General features: G+C 38.8%; 2 protein-coding genes across 3 annotated transcripts; both read left to right on the top strand.

The window, feature by feature from the left end:
- Positions 1 to 1,777: 1,777 nt before the first annotated feature.
- On the top strand, positions 1,778 to 9,288 carry LOC121959673 (protein SET-like). Its single transcript, XM_042509120.1, has 8 exons — positions 1,778 to 1,994; positions 4,468 to 4,525; positions 4,614 to 4,756; positions 4,982 to 5,085; positions 5,172 to 5,285; positions 5,544 to 5,714; positions 8,075 to 8,209; positions 8,312 to 9,288. Exons 1-8 carry the CDS (start codon positions 1,925 to 1,927, stop codon positions 8,330 to 8,332), a joined length of 816 nt encoding a protein of 271 aa, XP_042365054.1. The 5' UTR covers positions 1,778 to 1,924; the 3' UTR covers positions 8,333 to 9,288.
- A 2,427-nt stretch (positions 9,289 to 11,715) lies between these two features.
- Positions 11,716 to 23,049, top strand: dync2i2 (dynein 2 intermediate chain 2). 2 transcript variants are annotated; one of them, XM_042509748.1, is made up of 9 exons: positions 11,716 to 11,834; positions 12,978 to 13,238; positions 13,428 to 13,537; positions 14,630 to 14,787; positions 16,330 to 16,439; positions 17,762 to 17,932; positions 20,402 to 20,634; positions 20,713 to 20,870; positions 22,531 to 23,049. In XM_042509748.1, exons 1-9 carry the CDS (start codon positions 11,832 to 11,834, stop codon positions 22,767 to 22,769), a joined length of 1,443 nt encoding a protein of 480 aa, XP_042365682.1. In that variant the 5' UTR covers positions 11,716 to 11,831; the 3' UTR covers positions 22,770 to 23,049. The 2 variants fall into 2 exon arrangements, with proteins under 2 accessions (XP_042365682.1, XP_042365681.1); XM_042509747.1 differs by having other exon boundaries at positions 11,716 to 11,961.
- The last annotated feature ends 1,447 nt before the right edge of the window (positions 23,050 to 24,496 follow it).

Here is a 24,496-nt window from a genome sequence, read left to right as displayed (position 1 = left end):
GTTGGCACATATATGACAAGCCTATAATTTATATAGGGGATTTTTTTTAAACAGATGAATTATCTTATAGGTGATAGGATTGAATAAGTCTATTCCTCTTCCTATACTCCCTTTCGCAAATTGATGCAGTCTGCGGATGGAATTCATAATGTGCTTTTTTGCTTCCTGTTTTTACAAGTTCAAAATCAATAAAATCAATCAATCAATCAATCAATACTTCTTTGTAACATGCGCACTTTAAAAATCGAGCCCACATTACATTTAAGGAAAAAAATGCCCCCGCCCTCCTTTGCATCTGTTTTGTAGTAAGTACCTAAGATGCGTAGGAGTTGAGTAAAAGCATACATTTTGACTTAGGAAATGTCGTGGAGTAAAAATGAAAGTTGACCGAAATGCCAAAAATCAGGCACAGATACTCGAAAAAAATACGTAAGTACTGTAATGAAGTATTAATACTTCATTACAGTGCTTATATACTAATACTTAACCCTCTATGGTACGCACTATGATCCCAGTTGGTAAAAAAATGTTTGGGGTGTTTTTTTTGTCTTAAAATAGACCAAGTAAACATAATGAAGAGACATTTTCAAAAAATATTATTTTTTTAGTAGTTTTTAGGGTTCGTTGCCATATGGCAACACCGTACCATAATGGAAAGTAATGAAAACATGAGAGTTTTGTTTAAAATTGTATGTAACATTTATTTTAAAACTCATGTTATAGTATAAACAATCCCCAGTAGCTTGAACAGGCGTCAAGTAAAGTGTTACCCATTTTACACTCTCTTACTGGTTATACCTGTCACTTCACTTTCATCCTCACTGTCCTCCCTCTCCTCACTGTCTCCATTGCCCTCACTGTCTCTGTCCTCACTGTCTCCACTGTCCTCATTCTCTGGCTCATAATCTTCATCCGTCTCACTGTCTTCATCACTCTCACTCTGTGTTTCCAGCAGCTCATTTTCCTCGTCACTGAATTCTTTGTCATCTTCACTATCATCTAGTGGGAGGGCTAGTTCAGCCTTTTTCCGCGATGTACCATAAAAAAAATGTGCATTCATTCTGTAAATGGAAGAAAGATGTGTCAAATATCATCATATGCAATGTGGAAAGGACTCACAAAGTGCATTATTATAGTTTATAGACTATAGAAGATCAGTGTACACCAATGCAATTGCAAAGTAGGCCTATAACTAAATACAAAATGTTATCAACATGCCAGGCTAGCAATCCATAATGGTACGGTGTTGCCATATGGCAACGTACACATTTTTAACATTTTCTATTATTTATTGATCGACTACAGTGCAAGAAACTACATGATAATGAACTTAACTCACCTATTGTTGAGTGTATATTTTTTTCCGTTGAAAAACTTCAAAAAAACACTTTTTTTGTTGAATTTTTAGGCGTCAAATGGTGAGGCTCCTCCCGTCGATGATGTCTGCAGAAAAGGGTTTCAAAATGGCCTCCAGAAAGTTATGTGACAAATTTAAACACTGCTATTGGTTTACTTAGAACCCCACCTCTTTTTTAATGCATTGCATCATAACTTGGAATGTATTATCTGTGTGTAGAAGGCTTAAATTGGGGTTGTTGCCATGTGGCAACGCTGTACCATAGAGGGTTAAATACTACCTGACACCACTGCCACTTGAGGACATTAGTACACTGCCTGTAGCTTTAAGCTGCAGTGTTGCACTCCGGCCGGCTGGGGGCAGTAGAGCACCATAAATATGTTCACCGACCGAGCGCCCGAAGAGAAACAAGCGTGCGAAGCTGCGCTCACTCCTCCTCCTCATCGTGGGCTTCAAGACACGCACTCTATGTAAGGTGGAAGTAACTTTTATTCTCCACAGAAGAGTTACGAACCAGACGGAATAACATTATACTTTTGGTGAAAAGTGTCACGGCAAACGATAACCATGTCGGCCACCTCGGCAAAAGTCAACAGAAAGGAGAATTCAAATCACGACGGAGCGGACGAGACCTCTGGTAACGTTAAGGAATGGCGGTTATCCTGTACAACGCCATTTTCATTTGTTTTTCGTCATTTTGTTATTTTCAGCCTTGTTTGTTGTGTCGTATTGAATGATATATTTTTGCGAATGAGCAGCTTGACTTACCTTTTCCTGCATATAACGGTTCACACTGGTGCAAAAAGCTGTTGTGCAGGACTGTGCAGTAATGTAGCATGCTAGGCTAGGTGTTTAGCCAGCGTGAGGGGTTAGCTAGCCATTAGCTTAGATTAGCTACGAGTTCATATGAAGGAGGCCGGTATTTGTATTGCATAAGCTGCATATAGCGTGATTTGCACTTATTGATCATGCAGATAGCATGTAGAGGTTTGTCGTAGAGAGGTTACGTTATTGATGAAATCGCGTGCAGCTGCGCGTTTCCTCGTGCACGCTTGTAGCTCGAGCTTCTCCAACGATTGTTTGCTCGCATTATTAGCAAGTGCAACAGTCACCGTATCCCATTTATCATCGGTGAAGAGAGGCCGAGCATTGATATCGTTAACATTAGCTGTTCAGTTAATCATATGCACGCTCGCGAGCCTAGCTTTTGTCTTAGTAGTTACCTGAGCAAAATGTAAACAAGTGCTCCGTGTTCTTTTACATGGCCACAGTGTCGGTCTGAGGTGGTATTATGAATATTGGTGGATATTAAACATGCGCAAAGCGGCTTTGGAGGAGCTCGCGGTGTGGTAATATCAGTATGGAGCAGATGGCATTTTGCAGCGAGACGCCGTTAAGCCCCTCATTCAAACCAGGCCGCCTTTAGCAGCAACAGGAAGCTCCAGAGGCAGAGGGTCTGTCTGCCATGGATCCACCACACACACATATACACACACACACACACACACACACACCAGCCAAACACATTATGGCTGGCGTCCCGCGTTATTTCACACACTGTGCATGCAGTGGAGAAATGGCTGGAAATCGAGTTCTCTTTTTATAATGATCAAATACGATATTGTTCGATTGAAATCAGATGCTGTAATGATGTTAGTTAGTTAGTTAGGTAGTTAGTTAGTTAGATCTTTATTTCGAACTTGCCAAATAGAGAACAAAATAAAAATGAAAGCAAGAAAAACAACACCAGAGTGCCCATCGGATATAATTGAAACAAGACAAACGTAGGTATTTCATGTTAGAAAAGGAGTAGGAGGATGTAAATACTTAACAAATCACACCCCCTATTTTGAAAACATTTTATAATACAACTTCATTGTTAATATACACATCTTGATATAATCAAACAAGAATTAAGACACTAACAAGAACAGATCAATCTGAATAAACACACATAAAAAAAACCGCTAGTCACGCTTTCAGAAGCAGCCTAGCTGTCTTGTATATCATATTGCCTGTTTCCCTCTCTGTTCCACCAGCTCATATATATAAAATTCATTTTAACGGCATTCATTTTTTCATCACGTGATTAACGCACGTTCTGTAATTATGACCCTCCGAAATCGTGAAGTAATACAACAGTAATGTTGTGGATGGCCGCAGAAACAACCCTCCGTGCGCAGAAATGGATAAGGAAAGGGTTTTTCATTTAATGACAAATTCTGCTATAAAGCCCAGCCAGATGGTTCTCTTGACACGACCAAAGTTATGTGCCTTTACTGTCGATGCGAACTGAGTTACCACGGGAATAAGTCGAGTCTGCAGACAGATGTCTTATCTAATTTGGCAGTAAAATTGGCTTTATGTTGGAGTGAAGTTGCTACAACCTTCTACATTAAAAAGATTTAAGTGTCCATGGCTCAAGTATATGCCAGATGCATGTTAGGAAGTAATTTATTACTTTATTGAACTAAACAGCTATTAATTTCCACATCCTACCTAAAAGTGATGTTTTTGTGTTATTTCATGGAGTTCTGTTTGCCATAAAACTTCTAGCCCAACTGACACTGGATCTTTGAGGCAGATTAGTTATGGCCAGTCTTAAAAAAATCTTCTATTTATTTAAATTATTTTTATATTTTCGTAATTATAATATAATTTTGTTTACATGAAATCATAGCATACAGTGTAAAATGGACTTGCATACCATTTAATACCACACTGAGAGCGCAGATGATGAGGTCAGAATTCCCAACAGGTGGCTTCCACGGAGTTTTCAGTGTGTTTCTGAATCTAGCATCTTGTGTATCAACACTCTGGCCTTCTGGCAATATGACTCTTCACTCTGGCTGTCCACATTAAAATCTTGAGTGGTTAATTTCAGCAGAAGGCATCAATGGATCTGCTTGACTCCATCATGATCTTTCAGCTGTGGGGCTGTAACCCAATGCAACTGTAGTGATTTCATATCTAGCACAATGCAATGTGGGAGTGTGTTGATGTCTATTGGGATATTGATTATCATAATTTCTTGTCTTGGTATTGCATGATGGTATGTACTGTTTTTATTCCAAACTCCAAAATTAAATATATGTTCCTTTTCTATGTAGAAAAAGAGCAGCAGGAAGCAATCGAACACATCGACGAAGTACAGAATGAAATTGACAGGTGAGTGTCTCTTGTTTAGGCGGAATGAAAGATGGGTTCCCAGAGAAAGTTTTCTTAATCGCACGTTTTTTATGTTCTTTCTCCCCAGACTGAACGAACAAGCCAGTGAAGAAATTCTAAAAGTAGAGCAGAAGTACAACAAATTACGCCAGCCCTTCTTTCAGAAGCGATCAGAACTCATAGCCAAAATCCCCAACTTCTGGGTCACAACATTCGTCAACCATCCACAAGGTAAACGTATTACTTTTGTTGTCACTATGCTAGCTTTTTTTAATTGTGACGAACCAAGACTGTCTGTGATTGTGACAGAAATGATCCTCCCTTGAATAAATGTTGATGTATTTCTCATCAGCACACTTTAAGTTGTATGATCAGCAGCTCACAGCGTTTGTGTGTGTGTGTGTGTGTGTGTGTGTGTGTGTGTGTGTGTGTGTGTGTGTGATGTGTGATGTGTAGTTTCAGCTCTTCTGGGGGAGGAGGATGAGGAAGCACTTCACTACTTATCGAGGGTGGAGGTCACTGAGTTCGAGGATATCAAGTCGGGATATAGAATAGATTTTGTGAGTTGTCAAATTTACGTTGTATTAGTCCAGTATGAATAACAGACGTGGCACTTACTGACCCAGATGTGATTACTTTTCTGCAGTATTTTGATGAGAACCCGTACTTCGAGAACAAAGCCCTCTCCAAAGAGTTTAATGTAAATGAGAGCGGAGATCCTGTTTCCAAATCAACTGAAATCAAATGGAAAGCTGGAAAGGTTGGTTTGCATTTTATTTCATATTAGTTTTTTACTTTTTATTTTTTTATTTAATCTATTGCTGCACAAAACGAATCAACTCAAGGAGTAGGAAAGGTAAAAAGTCAACTTCGTGCTATACTTTCCATTGCATTTCTTTCTTCGACTTTTCTCCAGTAGTCCCAGTGTTGGGCATTCTCTGTATTTTTCAGGTTTATTCACATGTAACACTGATTACAATTATTACTTTCTTATTAATATCATAACCTCCATCCCCAGGACCTGACAAAGCGTACGGGCCAGACACCAAACAAAGCTGGGAAGAAACGACAGCACGAGGAGCCAGAGAGCTTCTTCACCTGGTTTACTGACCACTCAGACGCAGGAGCTGACGAGCTGGGAGAGGTCATCAAGGACGACATCTGGCCTAATCCGCTGCAGTACTACTTGGTAGGCCTATCACTCCTCAACTTGACTTTATTTCTGGTCTTAATTCTCTGACACTTGAGCGAAGTGACTTGATGTCTTTCAAAAACATCAGAAGAAGAAAAAGAAATTACCCCAAATTAGCAAGAAATTTGAAAAGAAAAAAGGTGTAAGAAAGTTGCCTCAAAATTACCAAAAATAAATTAATGAAGGAATTACGTGTGGAAAAAATGTCCAAAATAATACTAATTTTGTATCACAATTTTAAATGCATTAGAAGTTTTTGGATGCTTTCCCAAACTTATTTTTTAAATAATTCTCTAAATCACTTAATTTTTTTCAGGATATTTCTTGCCAAGTTTCTCATTGTTTTTTTTCACATGATTTTTAAAGAAATCAAACCATTTGCTCAGGGTTCAAAGGTTTAAATAGTTGTGATGGGTGTCTGAAAGCAGCACATTACAGATTAATTCAATCCAGGGTTCAAAGGGTTAAAGAGAGTTTTGACAGAAAACAGCCCTGTGGTAAAACAATGCAAGGCGGTTACTTTGGTAGAGGCATATTGTTTGATATACTGGTGACATGATGGTCTGATATGATTTTTACAACTCAGTGGAGTTCTCACAGTGACGGTTAGTATTCCACCAGTAGTTCAGTGTCAGGGAAAGGCCATTTACATAGTTTTTTCTTAAATAGTTTTTACTCATTTCACAGTCTTTGTCAGAGGGGAATCTTTGACATGCATGACCTGCAGCTTTTCATGCTATATCTACAGTACATCAAAAAAAAATTCAAAAATTGATACAGCTTAATATTGGTATATTTTTTGTAACAATATTGTGTCGACACAGACAGCAAGGTATTGACTTCTATGTCATATAAATAATAAATATTGCAAAAACTTTTGGGAGCCAATTGAATAATTCATTGTATCAGTAAGTTACTGTTAAATAGATACATTTTGTTTCAATAAAAATAATTGAAGTGAGAAACACATAACATGACATATTTTCAGTTGAAAAAAGGCAATAAATCATGATATGTTGCAATAGTAGTATGTTGTATTGTGATAAATCATACTGTGGAGCCTCTGGCAAAGATGCACTGTTGCAGGGCTATAAAAACATTATGTTTTGAACCCCTGTTCAACATGATGTGGAGTTAGTTTGATATATTGGCATAACAGGTAGCAATTAATTGCAGTACAGAAATTCTCCATTGACATCAGTTATCCACAAGAGAACACTTACAAAGTTATATTCTGACTAAAATGTCCAGCTCTCTTCGTATGATGGCCACAAGAATTAAATTTGAAGAATTCTCAGGAAATGTTCTGTAAAGTTGAGTGTTTGTATATATATTTAAAAAAGGACCTGCTCATTTTTTCAAAACTAGAATATTTGTTATCTCCCTCAAAAACTGTGTATTGGTGTGGCTCTAGTGTACCGCGTAGATTTCAGTCTTATACTAGTCTGGAAGACGGCTACATTAGTTTAAGTGAGGGTCAGACTCGCCAGTTCACCTTATAGGGATGAGCTGTCTCCGCTGCATCACACTCATGCTTATACTGTTAAAGAAGAGCCCTCCAAAATGACCATTTGTATATGAATTACTCACTTTAATTGAACTTGTGAAGACAACATTTTTCTCGCATGCTTCCACAGTGAACGCAGCAACACTATACCAAAAAATCCATTTACAAACTTACAACACTCATCTAATATAACCCAGGTTTCGTGAATCCAGGCGTACGTTCAGTCCTTCCTAAAGAGACAGCCTTTGATAACAGGGAACTGAACTAAAAGTGAAGTGTAGTCCTCAATGCCAGACTCCATTGACAAAAGTCATTTTATTTTGCTAAACATGGCAGCTGCTTGCCTACTACAGCCTTGATTGGCAGTTTGTTTTTGTACGTTTGTGACTTAAGTGATTTCAAATCAAAGGCACACAATAGGACAAACTAACTAACTAATGGAGGCTGTGAGAGACCAGCAGCTCCTGTGTTCAGCGATGTAAAATTACTGTTTTTGTCAGTGGAGTCTGGCAATGATGGGAGCATAGATACGTTTCACTTTCTGTTCAGTTCCCCCTCAGAACTGAGCATGCGACTGTATAAATGAGACTTGGATCATACTGCACGAGTTACGCAAGAGTTTGTAAACAGATATTTTTGATATAGTTTTGCAGTTGTTTAAATGAAGACCCCTATGATTCTTCATTCACCGCGAAGGCATGTGCATAAAACAAAATTTTCCTCACACATTCAACACAACACTGGATGAGTAATTGATCCACAAATTATCATTTGGAAGGTTGAAGTATTCTTGTAGGAATAAAATATGAAGGCTTTTAAACTAAGTAGTTAATATCTCAATGTTCCAAAGGTTCCCGACATGGAGGATGAGGAAGGCGATGGCGATGATGATGACGATGAGGAGGAGGGTCTGGAAGATATTGATGAGGGAGAGGAAGACGAAGGGGAAGATGATGATGAGGATGGTGATGGTGAAGATGGAGAGGTAAGTACACTGTTATGGAAGTTGAGGATTACAAACGCACACTTAACCATACTGTGCTGAAGCAGTTATTGTAACCAGAGTCATTCTTTGTCTTTGTTTCAGGACGACGGTGAGGATGATTAAACATTTCAGCCAACACCTTTTTCCCAGTCCTCCCTCTGTGATCATCCCACAACCCACGGGAGCAAGATTTTTTCTTTGTGTGGGGGGGGGGGAGGGTTTGTAAAAAAACATTTTCTTTCCTGTGTGTCGTCAGCCTGTCCGTCCTCTTCCTCTGCAGCCACGGCCTGTCCATAATCCATAATGCCATGTCTAAAGACCAGCTCCATACACTGCAGGTCTTCATCGGGTGGGACGGGTGTGTCTCCTGAAGTCTCACCTGTCATTGTTTCTCTACATCTCCCAAAGACATGCAAAAGAATAAAAAAAAATTTGTAGCATTCTGCACGTCATCTTACGTAGATTTGAAATACGTACCATAGCAATTTCTTTGTAAAATATGACAGTTTCTGTTGAAGTTGTGAGTTCAATAAAAATAAGCCATGGTGCAGTGATAACTTAATCAGAGCATCCTTAGCCACTTTTATATATATAAATGTATATTATAATATATCCAGTGGTGGGGGATCCTAAGGCTCATTAGAAGTTGCATTTTCCTTTGTGACTTATTGTACTAATGGAACTGATTGAAAGCACCAGCTTGTTCCTTTCAACTGTTGTAAATGTTTTTGGGATATCCATGTATCTTGGTAAGACAGTTGTTCATTGTACACAGCTTAATGGGGAGGTGTGGTGGGGCAGCGGGGCTTTGACAACAACTCTGGACTTCTGTTCAATAAATTTTCATGAATTTTGTTTTTCAGGCACCCACAACAAGGTTTGAAATGTACATTTTTTTATAGAAACAACTTTAAAAAAAATCTAATTTTGAGCTTGACCTAACATTTTGAGATGGGAGAGAAAATGTTTTCTGTGGAGTCCTCTGTGGAGTCTGCAGTGTTTCTCCTGTTCCACTGGAAACCTGTTCACATTAAATTAAGTGTACCAGTTGCTTTGTTACAATAAATGTATACATGATGTTTGGAGTAGTCTGATTACATTTGAGTATTTCAGCTGCAGTTGTTAGACAAACCTGCACCATTCTTTGTTCATTGTGTACTCTGATGTCAGGTCAGTCCAGGAGTTAGGCAGGTGATTACACTTTTGAAATGTAATACAGCAAAATAATTATTTTGCCAAAGTTAATGCATTTATCATACCAAATGATGTAAAAGACAGATGTATTTGTGGATATTTGAAGGACTTCTTTGCCAGGGCAAGTTTAAACACAACCTTTTAGTAAATCAGACACTTCTGACAGAAAGCTGTATTGAAACAGGAAGTTGGTGCAGTCTGCCCTGAGACCAGTGAAAGCTAATAATCTGATAAGATTTATTGAAAGAAACATTGGAAGCCTCAGTGTTTTGGTTTTGTTCTAACCTTTAGGGAATGTTTGGTGCAATTAACATGCTTTTCATTAATTTTTGATAGTTTTGGCTCTGTCCTTACATATGGCAAGGATTTTGGCAAGATTGTGTATTTTTTATTTAATCTTGGAATTTCCAGCTCAGCTCCTACAATAAGTCTAAAATACACTGTGGAAACTAAATTGCTACATTCAGACTGTTAAGGGAAAAAATGCTCCATTGAAACCCATTCAGACTGACATTTTTGATCCCACAGCCATCAAAGCATAAAAACATGCATTGTATTATTTCTGGGGGTCATTCTGGACTTTTGCCTTGGAATTTGTCATTTTGACTATTTTTCATTGGATGATGTCATTTTCTACCCCATTTGGCATAAGGAGAAAATACATGCTATTTCCACCAGGCGCTCTGTCACAATGTTTCTGCTAATTAACATATCCCAGGCTGTGATTTAAAAACAAAAAAAATCTACTTCTCAGGTAGCATATTGAAAAAGTTTTTTTTTTTCATCTAAAAGCATAGTGGCATCATGACAAAAGCCTGGCACTTAGAGGGTTAAAATTCTAAAAAAATAAATGAATATTTGATATTTATGATTAGGTCTGATGTTAGTTAAAAGACGGAAACTGTGACAGTATCAAATAATATTAATATTTTTAAAGCTTGATTTAGAAAAGCACATTTTGTGCACAGAGCGATTGGAGTGTGTGTCACATTAAAGTGGGCCCTAAAAGGTTGATAACCCTTTGAAATCTGGGAAAATTGGCTTGATTGCTTAAAACAAAAACACGGGAAGAGGGCAATGGAGCAATGACTGGAGAAATTAGTCAAATTCTAACGATTTTTGAAGTGCAAAAAAGAAATCCTAAAATTAGTTTGATAAAAGAAAATTGTCAAAGTAATTACTTATATAATAGGGGCATATAATCTTCAATATACAATTATGATCATTACAAATATAGAGTATAGTTTCCCCCTAACTTTTCAAAAATAATTTTCTCAATCTTAACATTTCTTATCAATTTTCTTGTTGCCTTTTTTCTTCGATGTTTTTGAAAGAAAATTGCACCAATTTGCCCACAGAAGAAGAAAGAAGAAATAAATATAATTCTTAAAATATTTACCAACATTCCTCCGTTCCCTCTGTGATCAATCACATCATTTACGATATATCTCTCTAATCATATTGTTGAAATAAAACATGTCATGCAGTTCTCCCACCAAAAGATGGCAGACATCACATATACATCAACGTAGGAAAATGTAAGGCTGCAAACAGTGTTTCAGCGCACAAGGCCCCAAACAAGCAGACACTCCAATGTCAGCTAACAGTCAGCAGCACCTCGATTATACTGGCGAGGTTTCAGACAAATGTCTCATTGAATCTTACTAATATATTACACCAGTTCTCTCTCTCCCATAAAACGTCAGTTTGGTGGTTTGCATCCATAATAAATGCAAAACATGGACCACTGTTGACAAGTAAGGCCAGAGTTTCAGCCTCCTCATCGTGTCTGCAGTTCAGTGGCTGCTGCTAATCTCAAAAGGACTGTTTGGTGACTCGAAATTTGTGTCCTACGTGTAACATGTCATATATTTTAAGGAAAGCATGTTGTAAAATAAGACGGACACTCAATTCACGGAGCAGGCGACACGTTTAAACTGTAGCTTTCATTTATTTTATTCTAATACTCAGTAAAGACGAAAGTCTAAAGCCTACGGCCTATACAGGAAGTATATTATTACAACACCGTTAGCTACGACTTAAAATATGCTGGAAACGGAATAATTTGCTTAATTTAAATACAATAATTTGACTGGTCTATGTCAAAACTCTACTTTAATAATTAAAGGTAATACTTTTTTTCCTGGATAAAGACAAGAAACCTATAAAATATGTTATAAGTTCCTTGGCTAAAAGGCGGAAGTGGATAGGGGATTTCTCTCTTGTCTCTAGGTCTCTCCGTAACCAAGGTAACGCAAGCTTTGTGGGAAATGGCTAATGCTAAAAACGTTCAAATGCTGGAAACCAGCTAATTGAGCTAGCTCGCTGCGTGAGAAGAGCCACGCATGAATGTATTGTTAATCGGTGCCACGCTGTTTCTCTTCTGTCAAAAATGTCCGAATGCGGTTAACGACGGGCAAGATAATTAATGGTACTGTCGTTTATTTTGTCTTTAGCCTGAGCAAGTTACTAGCATTAGCATGTTTACTGACGAGTCTCTGGATCCAGTGAGTGTCCAATCTCTGTGGAGGATTTCTCAGCAGTCTGTGCAGGAGTCGGTATGTTTGAGCAACCTTAGCTCCCAAAGTTCTCTGTTAACATGAGTCGCAATGATGCATATAGCTGCTGAAAATTTAGTTAGTGGATAAATGTAACGTTCAGGTGTTGCTCGGGAATGTAACCACAATACTAAGTGTAAGTTTACACTGCGTTAATCCTCGGAGACCTACATTGATCAATTTCTGCCCTTTTTGGGGTGGACATTCGATGCTTAGAAGGAAATATTAAGTCAAGTGCTATACATCAACTAAAGCTGGGACCCCGAGGGTTAATTAGAGAGGCAGCTCAGCACTGAGTTTCAGGCTGTTGTACTCATAAATCTGTAACGCACTGTGTTGGGTTAGGTCTCCATTCTAAATACAAAGTTTAGAGTGTACAGAAGCTTGGAACATCATGATGAGAGTTTATGAAAGTCATTATCATGCTCAGTTTTGTCTCATGAGTAGTTAAATCTATTAAAAATCTATTTGTTACACAGATTTTGTGCAAAATTTATGCAATTGTCCATCTCAAGAGTTGATAAAAATGGTCAGCAACTCCAACCCCCAAAATACCACATAAAGACACCAAGACCTTGAGGAACACTGCCGACAATCCCCTTATTGTTAACCCTGTGAAACCTTCATGTGCATCAGGTATTTTGTGCTGCATTCAGACGCCCTTCACAAGTACTGAAACCTAAGCAAAAATGTTTAATTATCTTCAAAAACATTGGAAAAGGCAATAAGCAAATTGCAAGAAATTGGAAGTGAACCTGAAAAGTAATGTTTAAATGTAAGGATAGAGAGCGAAATATTACAAAATTGGCAAAAAAAGTGCATTAAAAATGTACAGATTCACTCACCTATAACATGTTTTAAAAATGTAAGTGATTACACATGTAGCCTCTGTTAAAGCACAAACCCATGAACACTACACCTGTTTAATTCATTGTGGAGTTCAAATTTATTGAAAGTACTATATGATTGATGTGCATCCCTGAGTTGAAGGGTCTTTATATCTGCTGGTCTTTCAGAGAGGCTGTCAGACACGAGCGCTGCTCAGTGCTGACGCTGAGGTCCAGACTGTGTCAGCCTCCATCAGCTGGACCCAGACGGAGCCACAGCAGCAGGACACAGAGCAGCTCCTCCAGCAAAACCACGACAAGCCGGAGCCGCCCGGCCTGAAAGACTTCATCCTGCGGGTTGAGGACATGGTCATCAGAGAGCTGGTGAAAAATGCCAGGAGTCACGCCTTCGATGAGTTCCAGGTGAACTGGGAAGATCACAGTCAGCTGGTGAGAAATGTTTCAAACATCAAATTTTGTGATTTCTGAGGCAGGTAACAGATTTGTAAACCAAGGAAGAACCCGAGAGTGTTTCTGATGATGTTTGAATAATTTAGAGTCGGTCTCTGAACACAGGCTGGGGTTGATCCTCTTGAAGAGTCCCATGTATGACACTGTCCTGTCCCTCCATGCCTGCAGGTGTCTTGCCTGCACTGTCTCCAACATCCCAGCGCACAGGACAGAGGTCTTCATGTGACCGCTGTGTCCTGGAGCTGCACAGGTTCAGTTATTGCCTGTGCCTATGGACGGTATGTTGGTGTTTATCTAATGTCTAAATACACAGTATGTACTGTATATTATGTTAACCCTTTGAGCCCTGAGCATATTGGTTTGATTTCTTCAAAAAGTAAGGGGAAAAAGGCAATGAGCAACTTGGTAAGAAATGTGCCGTAAATGACAAGAATTTTGCAGATTTAGCAATTTCTTTCTTTTTTTTTTTAAAGCTAGGTAAATATTTCCAGAAAACTATATTAAGAAACTTAGATTTTCCCTGGAATGTTCCCTTTATTCCTTTGAAAAACATTGGAACCCTCTCCTGAATTATATTGATTCTTTGACATCCCTGCCTGGTTGTAACAACTGTGCCTCCTTGTTTGTTTCTTTGTTTTTTTGTGTGTTTTTTTTTGTTTGTTTGTTATTTTCTCGTTTTCCTTTGTTTCTTTATTTTTTTGTTTTCCATTTGTTTGCTTTTAAAAGTAAGTTAAAGTAATTTACATCCAAATATTTATTTATTTTTTCTTATTTTAAGTGTGTAAGGTATTGGTAAGTTTGGTGTCATTGCAACCCATAAGGTTTGTCATGATTGTTTTCTCTTTGGAGGGTTGGCGAGTAAGGGGAGAAAAAACAGAAAACATAACATAATATATACATACATACACACACACACATATATATATATATATATACTGTATATATATGTGTATATATATATATATATATATATATATATATATATATATATATATATATATATATATTATTTTTCTCTTTTAACATAATTAAATTAATTTTCAAGCATTTTTAAGACAATTTATTTTGTTTGTTTGGGTTTGCTAATTTTCGGGTACTTTTTCTGTGCTTTTTTTTAATAACGTCTTGCTAATATTTTGGTCATTTCTTCTTAAGATGCTTCTTGCCTCTTTGAGAAAAATTAAGTAAATTTGCCTAGTTATTAAAGGGTTAAAGAAGCTGAAACTCTTCTACAAATGCACTGTAGTATGCATAATGCAACATTTTCCCCTGGCATCAGTCTCTTATTCAGTAATGACACACATCAGTAGGAAACAGCTGGAGGAGCTCAGCATGTGGTCAGATGGTTTCAGTGTGTGTTTGTTGGGCAGGATTGATGATGGGGACTGGAGCACCGAGAGGTCATGTGTTTGTACGTGGAACCTGGACCGCCGAGGCCTGAACCCCAAACAGGCTGATCTGGTCATTGATGTTCCCACCGCAGTCAGCGCCCTGTGCTGTCACCCCGAGCAGCCCGCCCTCATCGCAGGTACGCTCACATCACCATCCGATTAACCCTTCCCTCCCTACATGGCAACTGTACGTCTTTCAAACTCTACACCTCCAGTGTGTAACGTGGGCTTCCTCTGCTAAATTTAAAGTCTCCTCGTCCAAGTTCAGACTTGACAGAGCTGCTCCAGAGCCACAGAGGACAGTGAAGGTATAACATGCTGGAATTGTGGGTGACGGTTTGTAAACAGTATCATGAGGGGAAATGTGAAAAACAACCCCGGCTTTGTTTACGTGGCGTTTTGCATCACATTATGTGTGTTTTTTAAAACGCTGTAACTGTGATTTTTTAGTGTACTGTTGGATGCTGCTTACAGTCAGTGGTGGATGAAGTACCTGAAAGTCATACTTGAGTAAAAGTACAGATTTCACCAGAAGATGACTTTGGTAGAAGTTAAACTCACCTCTCAGAATATTACTTGAGTAAAAGTACTAAAGTATCTGACATTTACTGTTTTTATGTAACAAAAGTCATTTGATGATATTACATGTATTTGATTTCACTAGGAGATAAACAGGTCTGGAAGGATTCAAAGAACAAAATATAGTTTTTCTTTCTCTCCCATTCCTTCATTCATCCATCCTTCACCTCCTCCCTTCCTTCCTTATTTTGTACAAGTCAAATATAATGCAGTAAAAGTACACATTTTATTTAGGAAATTCAGTGGAGTAAAAGCACACATTTTATTTAGGAATGTCGTGCATTAAAAGTACACATTTTATTTAGGAATGTCATGCAGTAAAAGTACACATTTTAAATGTGTAATTGGACTTGTTTTCAAATGTTGTTTTTAAATGTAAAAAGTCAATTGAAGCACAGATACTCCCAAAAAATACTAATGCACTGAAACAAAGTATTATTACAAAGTATTATTACTTTGTTACACTACAACACTGGTTATGGTCTGACACCTGGTTGCTCCCTGTTTATAAAGTCCCGTCTTCCCCTGAGAGCTGTGCCCAGGAACGTCCCGTACACAGCAACATCAGAAGAAAATAAAGGAAAATCATGCATCATCAGTGATGATAGAGAAGGATTATTTTGTTTGAGACTGTTCATTGTTTTTTAGTCAAGTCAAGTCAAGCCTCAGAGGGCTTTACAGTGTACCACATCCCTCTGCCCTTAGACCCTCACATCACCCAAGGAAAAACTCCTGAAAAAGAACCCCTGTAATGGGGGAAAAAAGGCAACCTCAGGAAGAGCGGTAGAGGATGATGAGGGATCCCTCTTCCAGGACGGACAGATGTGCAATAGATGTTGTAAATAACAAATAATAAATGTTGTAAATAACAAATCCTAGGGAAATCCTTTAGAGTATAAGCAACTGTTTTCACAAGCCGAGTAGAGAAAATGGTGAGATGAGCAAATGAGCCTTTAAAAACTGCTCTGAGTCGTGCAGAGAGCAGAATATACCTGATTTTAAAGTTGTCCTGTTTTTCACTGAGGTGTGTTTGAGCACGCTTGTTAAGTAGAGATCAGTGTAAAGTCTGTGTGTGTGTGTGTGTGTTAATGTCTCTGCAGGGGGTCTGTACAGCGGAGAGGTGGTGGTCTGGGACACAAGTCGGACTCAGGACCCTGTGCTGGTCCAAACAGGGATGTCAGCAGACAGCCACAGAGAGCCTGTTTACCAGGTGAGAGGACACAGTCTGTTTGCTTCCTGCTTCCTGTCTCCCAGTCAGCGCGCTGCACCTCTGACAGCACTGATCACGGAGAGCAGATTAGAGATGTGGGCTGCTGGAGAGCTTTACTGGCCTGCACATGATTTAGCACAGCTACCAGAACAAAATGGAACAGCTTCAGTTCAAAACTACAGGTACTTGTATGAACGTTTAAAAATCCAGATCAGTCTAATGTCGTCTGCTGCTGTCTTGATTTGTCTCCCAGGCATCTGCACTGCGAAGGAGAAGGAGAATAAAGAACTACTTGCCAGCACTTTAAAATTTTATTTGATTTATTTAACTAGAAACAAATTCATCCTCAAGAGTGTTCTGGCTAAGACAGACACTAATATAAGTTACACAGACAACATGGAATAAAAATACAAAATATACAGCTCTAAAACAAACAATGTAAAACACAAAAAGTACAGAAAATACAGTTACTACAAGGAAGGACTAAAAAGTATGTTAAAATACGTAAACCATAAAACCAAGACAATTAAAAGAGCACCTTACATACACCCTGACGGTGGCATGTAGAAGATGACATACAAGAGTCCTGCAGCGGAGCAGCAGGAACAGCCTTGAGGAGCCAAAGAGTGCAACTTCGAGTCTTTCTGCAGAAGATTCCAGATATATGGAGCATCATACATAAAGGCTCTTTTACCAAACTCCATACAAACTCTAGCTATGGACAATGAGGACAAGTTCTGTGAAAGGAGAGCTGAGCTAGTTTAATTTTTGTGCTTAATTTAGACACACAAATATGCTGGCCGAGAGGCCGAGAATGGTTTTGTAAATTAGATAATGCCGATGAAAAAGTCGAAATTTTCAAACCCAAGCAGATGGGATACAGTGATGAGTGAGGGGCTTGCAATTAGTAATCTCTCTTCTCTGTCTCTCTCTTTCCTATATATCATTTTGTCATCTTCTGTAATTTAATTGTTATTTATGACATCTATTTCACGTCTGTCCATCCTGGAAGAGTGATCCTTCCTCAGTCGCTCCTCCTGAGGTTTCTGCCATTTTTTCCTCCGTTACAGCTTTTTTTGGGTAGTTTTTCCTTAGATAATGTGAGGGTCTAAGGACAGAGGGACATCGTATGCTGTAAAGCCCTCTGAGGCAAACTGTGATTTGTGATAATGGGCTTTATAAATAAAATTGACCTGACTTAATGAATCTCAAAGCACCGTGAGTATCACACAGATGGACTCAAAGAGCCACACTGTACTGCAAACTGCTCTTTGATTTATTAGTCTGATTGGTGGATTAAAGTCGTGTGTGTTTGTTTGCAGGTTGCCTGGGTGCCCCTGCAGAAGAAAGGAGAGTTTGGGGTGCTCAGTGCTGGTTCAGGAGGACGGCTGCTGTTGTGGACGGTGGACTCCGATCAGGGCAGGTTTGTCCTGAATGCGGCCTACGCCTTAGTCCAGCAGCAGGTTCCCCACAGCAGTTACAGCAGCTACAAGGTGAGCGTCATGATGAAGACACCCACTGAAACCCAACTGTTCATCTACAGCATCAGTCAGAGATGAGGACAGGGACTCAACATACTGTGTCACAGCTTAAGGGAGTCCAGATTCAGTCTTTTAGTTATTACTATGGAAATTAAACTTGTAACATGGACTCAAAACGTATTCTCCTAGGCATCTGTCTGAATTGTTGTGTAGAAAGATAACTTTTTGTACACTCACTGGCCACTTTAATAGGCGCACCTTGCTCATACTGAGTTTGAAGCCCTCTTGCCTTCAGAACTTCCTTAATTCTTGATGGCATAGATTCAGCAAGGTGCTGGAAACATTCCTCAGAGATTCTGATCCATATGGACATGATAGCATCGCACAGTTTCTGCAGATTTGTTGGCTGCGCATCCATGACGTGAATCTCCCGTTCCACCAAATCCCAGAGGTGCTCTATTGGATCAAGATCTGGTAACTGTGGAGGCCGTTTGAGTCCAAAGAAACCAGTTTGAGATGATTTGTATCTTTGTACACTGCGGTCATAAAGGGATGGACTCGGTCAGCAGCGATACTCAGGCAGGATGTGGCCTTTAGACGATGCTCAGTTGGTACTAAGAGGCCCAAAGTGTGCCAGAAAAATAATCTCCCCAACACCATTACACCACCACCAGCCTGAACCGTTGATACAAGGCAGGATGGATCCATGCTTTCATGTTGTTTATTCCACAGTCTGACTCTAAATGTCGTAGCAGGAATAAATCCAATCAGATCCACTTTATTTATATAGCACAATTTTAACAAACACAGGGTTTCCAAAGTGCTGCACAACAGGGCAAAAAGCACAATAAATAACACAGCAGAAGCACACTAAAACGATAAACACAATAGGATAAAATAAAATCAGATAAAATCAAATAAAATAAGAATCAAAACTCATCTGGCTCCAGTTTTGGTGAGCCTGTGTGAATGTTAGCCTCAGTTTTTCTGCTCTTAGCTGACAGCAGTGGCCCTCTGCTGCTGCAGCTCATCTGCTTCAAGATTTGATGTGTTGTGGGTTGAGAGATGCTCTTCTGCAGACCTGTATCAGCTGTTCTGAAACCCAAAACTCTGAGTTGTCCCTCTCAGGGTTAGTCAAGTCAGAGTTTAGGGTTACACTCAGACTTTGTTAAACCTGCTCTCTGGGAGAGACCCACTTGTGTCTGAGTGGTTTTAATGGCTCCTTCCCACAGAGGAAAAGGAGAGGCGTTCTGCTCATACACAGGGCACACACAGTATAATGGCACCGCTATTTAGATCAGATTCTGACAACTTTATTGTGACGGAAAATCGTCTTACATGCGGCTCAACATACAGTGCAAAACAAACTCGGACAATAAACGTACAGCATGTATTCCTTAAAAACCAGAATAAATACCAAATACAGTAATTTAGACAGAACAAAAATTATAATACACAATTGTGTGCAAAGTGACACAGTGTTTATGTAGGTTTATGTATCATTCCCTTTTCTTTAAAATGTTTATGGCAGTTGAAATGAAGGAGTTTTGAAGTGTTTTTCTTGGCTGCGGGGGCTTCACAGAGGCAGCCTGATGGTAGTGAAGAGCTTAAAGCAGCTTTAAAGACTTCTGCAGAGGCTAAGTGGGATCTTTTGTAATGTGATTAACTTTCCCTCCAGCTGCTTGGGTATGAGGTACTCACAATGTAGTTGGGGTTTTACCAGCTGTTTCACTTGCTTGGTTAATGATTTAGGAAAGCTTTGTTTTATTCTTAACATCGATGAAGTTGAACCAGAATGACATGTTAAAAGAAAGAAATGTGAGCACAGATTCAATGAATGATTTATATACAGCTGTTAAAATGTGAGATTCCTCTGCAGGAGCAGGTGCTGTTGTGCCTTGTTGTACACTGACTTAAGATTCGAAAAGAGCTATACAAGTACAGTCCATATACCATTTACTGAGTCAGTATGTTGGAACATCAATCAGACTTCATTTTTGTAGCACTTTTTATATAAACGAACGGTAACACAAAGTGCTTCATGCAGTAAAAACAAAATACTCAAACTGTAAATGAGAGGTAAATGAAAGGATGATAGCACAAAGTAAAATGATAAATGTGTTAAAATTTAAAAAATGATATGCAGTAAGAGTAGTAAAACTGAAACAGACTAAAATGTATAAATAAATGGTCGAAAGATATATTATGTTTAATTAAAAGCAAAACTGAAAAGGTAGGTTATGAGTTTGCTTTTTAAATGATCAATCAATCCATCCTTAAAATAAGTCTGTTTTCTTACTTCCTGATGTGTTGGCATTTTAGCCAACAGCACAGATACGAATGAATGGAAATAAAGCTCAATAAACTGAACAAAAAAACCAAAAGAGTCAAATTTTAAACATTTTCTAATTATTGCGGAGCTCCTTGTGTGTGCTGCATTGTTGGTACAGAGTGAGAAACGTGTCCTGGTGTCCCCCTCAGGCCCGAGGCAGCAGCACTGTGGGTGTCACCTCCCTGGCTCTGTCTCCCTGGGACTCTGACACCTTCCTGGTGGGCTCTGAGGGCGGCCTGTTGCTCCGCTGCTCCTTCTCCTCCCAGACACCGGCTGTCGTGTCCTCCGAAGGCCACAGTTTGACGCTGAGAGCCCCGGCCGTCTTCTCATTCAGGCCCCGCAGCGGCCCCGTCCACTCCATACACTGCTCCCCTTTCCACAGGTCACTGCTCTCAGACACACGATCATACGGGAGAGATGAGCAGCTGTTTGACTCATCAGTGTGTGTTGTTGTGTGCAGGAACCTGTTTGTGAGCGCAGGGACTGACGGTCTGGTCCACCTGCACTCTCTGCTGCAGACCAACCCGCTGCTGTCCCTCAGGGTGGCAGACTCCTACGTCTTTCAGGTGCAGTGGTCTCCAAGCAGACCGCTGGTTTTTGCAGCAGCCACCGGACAAGGTACAGCATGAGCACTTTGTGTATGTATCAATAACTGTGGCTTCACAGCTGGGTCATCAGATTCAGACCAGGAAGAAGACATTGGTAGAACTGGAGTTGGAGCCATGTATGAGTCCATCAGTCTGTCCATCACACACAAATCTCACAAACTCACTCATCACATCTTAATGAAACCTCAAAAAGATGTGCCATCACTCTGTTCTGTGCTTTACTCAGTGAAGATGTTTAGGGTTCACACGTTTTTACCTGTATATTTCCATGATGTTTCCAGGACTTTTCCAGGACTTTAAGGCAAAATTTGAAAGACCATACATTCTCTGAAACAGAGATCGATACTCGATACTGTATAAGAATATTTATAATTTTGGATTAGAAAAGAATATTTAAAAGGAATTAAGGGAATGTTTGTTATTTATAAAGTTCAAAAAAATAGTTTAAGCTCCATGGAGGGACTTATGTTTTTTATTCTGGCTTAGGTGAGGGGCATACAAATTTAAATGGCTGTTTTTTTTTTTTAATTGGCTTTTTGTTTCTTGAAATGTTTTGGTGATTTTTAAAGAAAACTTTTTTAAAATCTTTTTTGAAGAAAATGTTTTGGCAATATTTGTTGTCTTTAAAACATGTCCTCTGAGGCGCCTGGTGGCTCAGTGGATAGAGCAGCGCCCCATATACAGAGGTTGTATCCTCGCCACAGCGGCCGTGGATTCAATTCTGGCTTCAACCCTTTTTATTCTTATTATTTTGGTTTAGGGAAGGGTCATACGACATTAAATGGCCGTATTTTTTATTAATTTTACTGCCTAATAAACCCACAGGCCAGCATGTTTGGAAGGCATGTTTTTTCTTAAAAAAAAGAACAGGATTAGAACTGAATATTTATATATAATCTAGGGCCTGTTCATTATTTATAAGAGGGTAGGGGATGCAAAAAAGGGGAGGCATGTAAAATACATTTTTTGGTCACCATGGAGGGATTTATGCTTTTTATTTTGGTTTGGGGATTCATTGAAGGAAAGACAATTAGCAACACGACAAGAAATGTCCCACAAACTGCAAGAAATTAGTAAAAGGTGACAAGAAAATGACTTGAAAATTAGTTTAGAAAAATGGTGAAAACTAAAAAAAACAAAAAAAACAAAAAACAAATGAGGGGACATGTTTTCAAGAAAACCCTTTGTAAGTTCTATTTTTTTTTTTTTTTTTTTGCCAATTTTGGGCTACGTCTTGTTAAGTTGCTATTTGCTGTGTTTTTGCAAGAAGAAAACAACGGGCCTGCAGGTTTGGAGGGCATGTTCTAATTTAAAAATCACCAAAACTGATACCATTTATCACAGCCAGAAACTGTAAAAACAGAAATTATCTTTGGAGTTTCATATTCTGACAGGCCCTGACATCTTGTGTTAATACACAGGTTTGTGAAACAAAAGTCCATGACCTTTCCAAAACGTTCAGGGTATATTTAGTTTTCTAAAACTTATCCAGGTCTGGAAATTGCTATTTGCAAATGCCATGATTTCTCCAGGTTTTTCATGACCGCAGTCATGTCTCCGGCTATGAAAAAGTCTATTAGAGAGCTCTGAATCTGATGAGGCAGCAGTACCTGAAGGTGTCCCACAGATGTGTCTTAGTTGACTCTCCCCTCTGTGCGTCCCTCTCTAAGGCGCGGTGCAGATATTCGACCTGGGCCGCAGGTCTCTGAGGCCGGCAGCTACCATCGAGCAGGGAGCTGCGGACCAAGTTGCAACATGTTTGTCCTTCAACCGTCAGAACCCTCACCTGCTGGCGGTGGGGAGGACAGACGGGACGGTTGGCGTGTGGCAGCTGAGCCACGATCTGACGGAGCAGAGCCCCAGAGAGAGCAGCCAGCTGGAGCAGATAGCCAATCAGGTGTCAGAATGAGACAGGTTAACCTTGGGTGATTAAACACTGCTGCACTGGACTGCTTTATGTTAGCCGTGTTTTGTAAGATTACAGGTGGATTTTTTCCGTTATTGTTTTTTTTCCTTCACTGGTATTTAATCTGGTTATGTTTTAAAAGGTGTTTTAGACCCAGTTTCTCATGAATCTTTGTTCTGCCTCTAACTTCACATATTTTTGAAAGCAGTGGCTGTAGTGATATATGGGATGATGTGTTTTGATAAAAGAAATTCATTATTTAAGATAAATATTTGATATTTTATACTTCTTTTTCACTCTTGCTCTGTTTTTAATGTACTTTTTCTGTGTATCTTAAATAGTTTGTCATAAAAAGGGGGCCATTTGGTGTGTTTAAAATATTGGTATTACTATAGCTTTACTTTTTGTAATATTTTGGACGACATCATATAGTATTTTTTTCATATATTTGATTGCATTCTGTACTATGACCCTTTTGTCACATTTTAAATGATAAACCATAGAATGACTTTTTGCCATATTTTGGACAACAAACTATATTTGATTTTTTCGTACTATTCTGAACAACATACTATAGTATGATTTTTTTTTATCCTATTTTGGATGTCATATTATTGTATGACTTTTTTCTAACTTTTTGACACCATACTATAATATGACTTTTTTGTCATGTTTTGCAGGAGATACTTTACTATGCCTTTTTTTGTGCTATTTTGGACAACATAGTTTATTAGGACTTTTTTTTGTCATATTTTGGACAAAATACTATACTATGACTTTTTTTGCTATTTTAGACGACATACTGAAATATGACTTTTTTGCAATATTTTGGACGACCTACTATACTGTGATTGTTTTGTGCTATTTTGGGTGACATACCATAGTATGACTTTTTTGTCATATTCTTGGTCGACATACTGTACTATGTTTCTTTTGATGATCTTTGGGCATAATATACATACATACATAACATACATACTATAACATGTCATTTAGATGATTTCTGACAATTTTTGCGTAACATACTATGTCGTTTTTGGCGATTTTTGGGCGACATACTATACTATGTCATTTTTTTTAAATTTTTTTTTTGAGGTTTCTTTTTCTTGTCTTTTCAGGCCTTTATTATGGCGCAGTTTTAGAGTGACAGAAAGGGTGAGAGAGAATGGGGATGACACGCAGCAAAGGGCCTCAAGCCGGAATTGAATCTGGGCCGCTGCAAAGGACTCAGCCTACACGGGGCGGACGCTCTGCTCACCCCATAGTTTGTCATTTACGACAACAGACTGGATCTCTTTATCTCACACACATGCAGTACATCACTTTGATCACAACTGGAACATATCAGCGTCCTCTATACAGACTGTGGGGACATTTTCAATGTACATTCAGTACATGAGCCCCACAGGAGGAATCATATAGAAGCCACAATTAGGTTGAAAGGTGCAGGTGAAGTTGTCCTGAAACATGTAAAATCAGTATCGGCAGATGCGTCTGTCGAAATCAACGAATATCGGTAAAGTAATGTCAAAGTAAAGATGACATACTAAACTATGACTTTTTTTTGTCATATTTTGCAGGATATACTATAATATGACTTTTTTGTGCTATTTTGGACAAAATACTATAGTTTGACTTTTTTGTCATATTTCGGACGACATACTATAACATTATCTTGTTTTCATAATTTTGGAAGACACTGACTTTTTTTTAATCATTTCAAATGACAT

Source organism: Plectropomus leopardus, chromosome 20, assembly GCF_008729295.1.
Source record: "Plectropomus leopardus isolate mb chromosome 20, YSFRI_Pleo_2.0, whole genome shotgun sequence".
NCBI lineage: Eukaryota > Metazoa > Chordata > Actinopteri > Perciformes > Serranidae > Plectropomus > Plectropomus leopardus.
The sequence above is the reverse complement of the archived record's forward strand: the minus strand, read 5'-3'. Positions and strand labels throughout refer to the sequence as shown.

Bases quoted from the DNA above. Each gene is read 5' to 3' on its own strand.
- LOC121959673 (XM_042509120.1), top strand. From the start codon at position 1,925: ATGTCGGCCACCTCGGCAAAAGTCAACAGAAAGGAGAATTCAAATCAC. The intron at 5,086-5,171 runs GTGAGTTGTCAA...ACTTTTCTGCAG, and splicing joins CGGGATATAGAATAGATTTT to TATTTTGATGAGAACCCGTA. The intron at 5,715-8,074 runs GTAGGCCTATCA...AATGTTCCAAAG, and splicing joins ATCCGCTGCAGTACTACTTG to GTTCCCGACATGGAGGATGA.
- dync2i2 (XM_042509747.1), top strand. From the start codon at position 11,884: ATGTTTACTGACGAGTCTCTGGATCCAGTGAGTGTCCAATCTCTGTGG. The intron at 17,933-20,401 runs GTGAGCGTCATG...TGTCCCCCTCAG, and splicing joins GCAGTTACAGCAGCTACAAG to GCCCGAGGCAGCAGCACTGT. The intron at 20,635-20,712 runs GTCACTGCTCTC...TGTTGTGTGCAG, and splicing joins CACTGCTCCCCTTTCCACAG to GAACCTGTTTGTGAGCGCAG.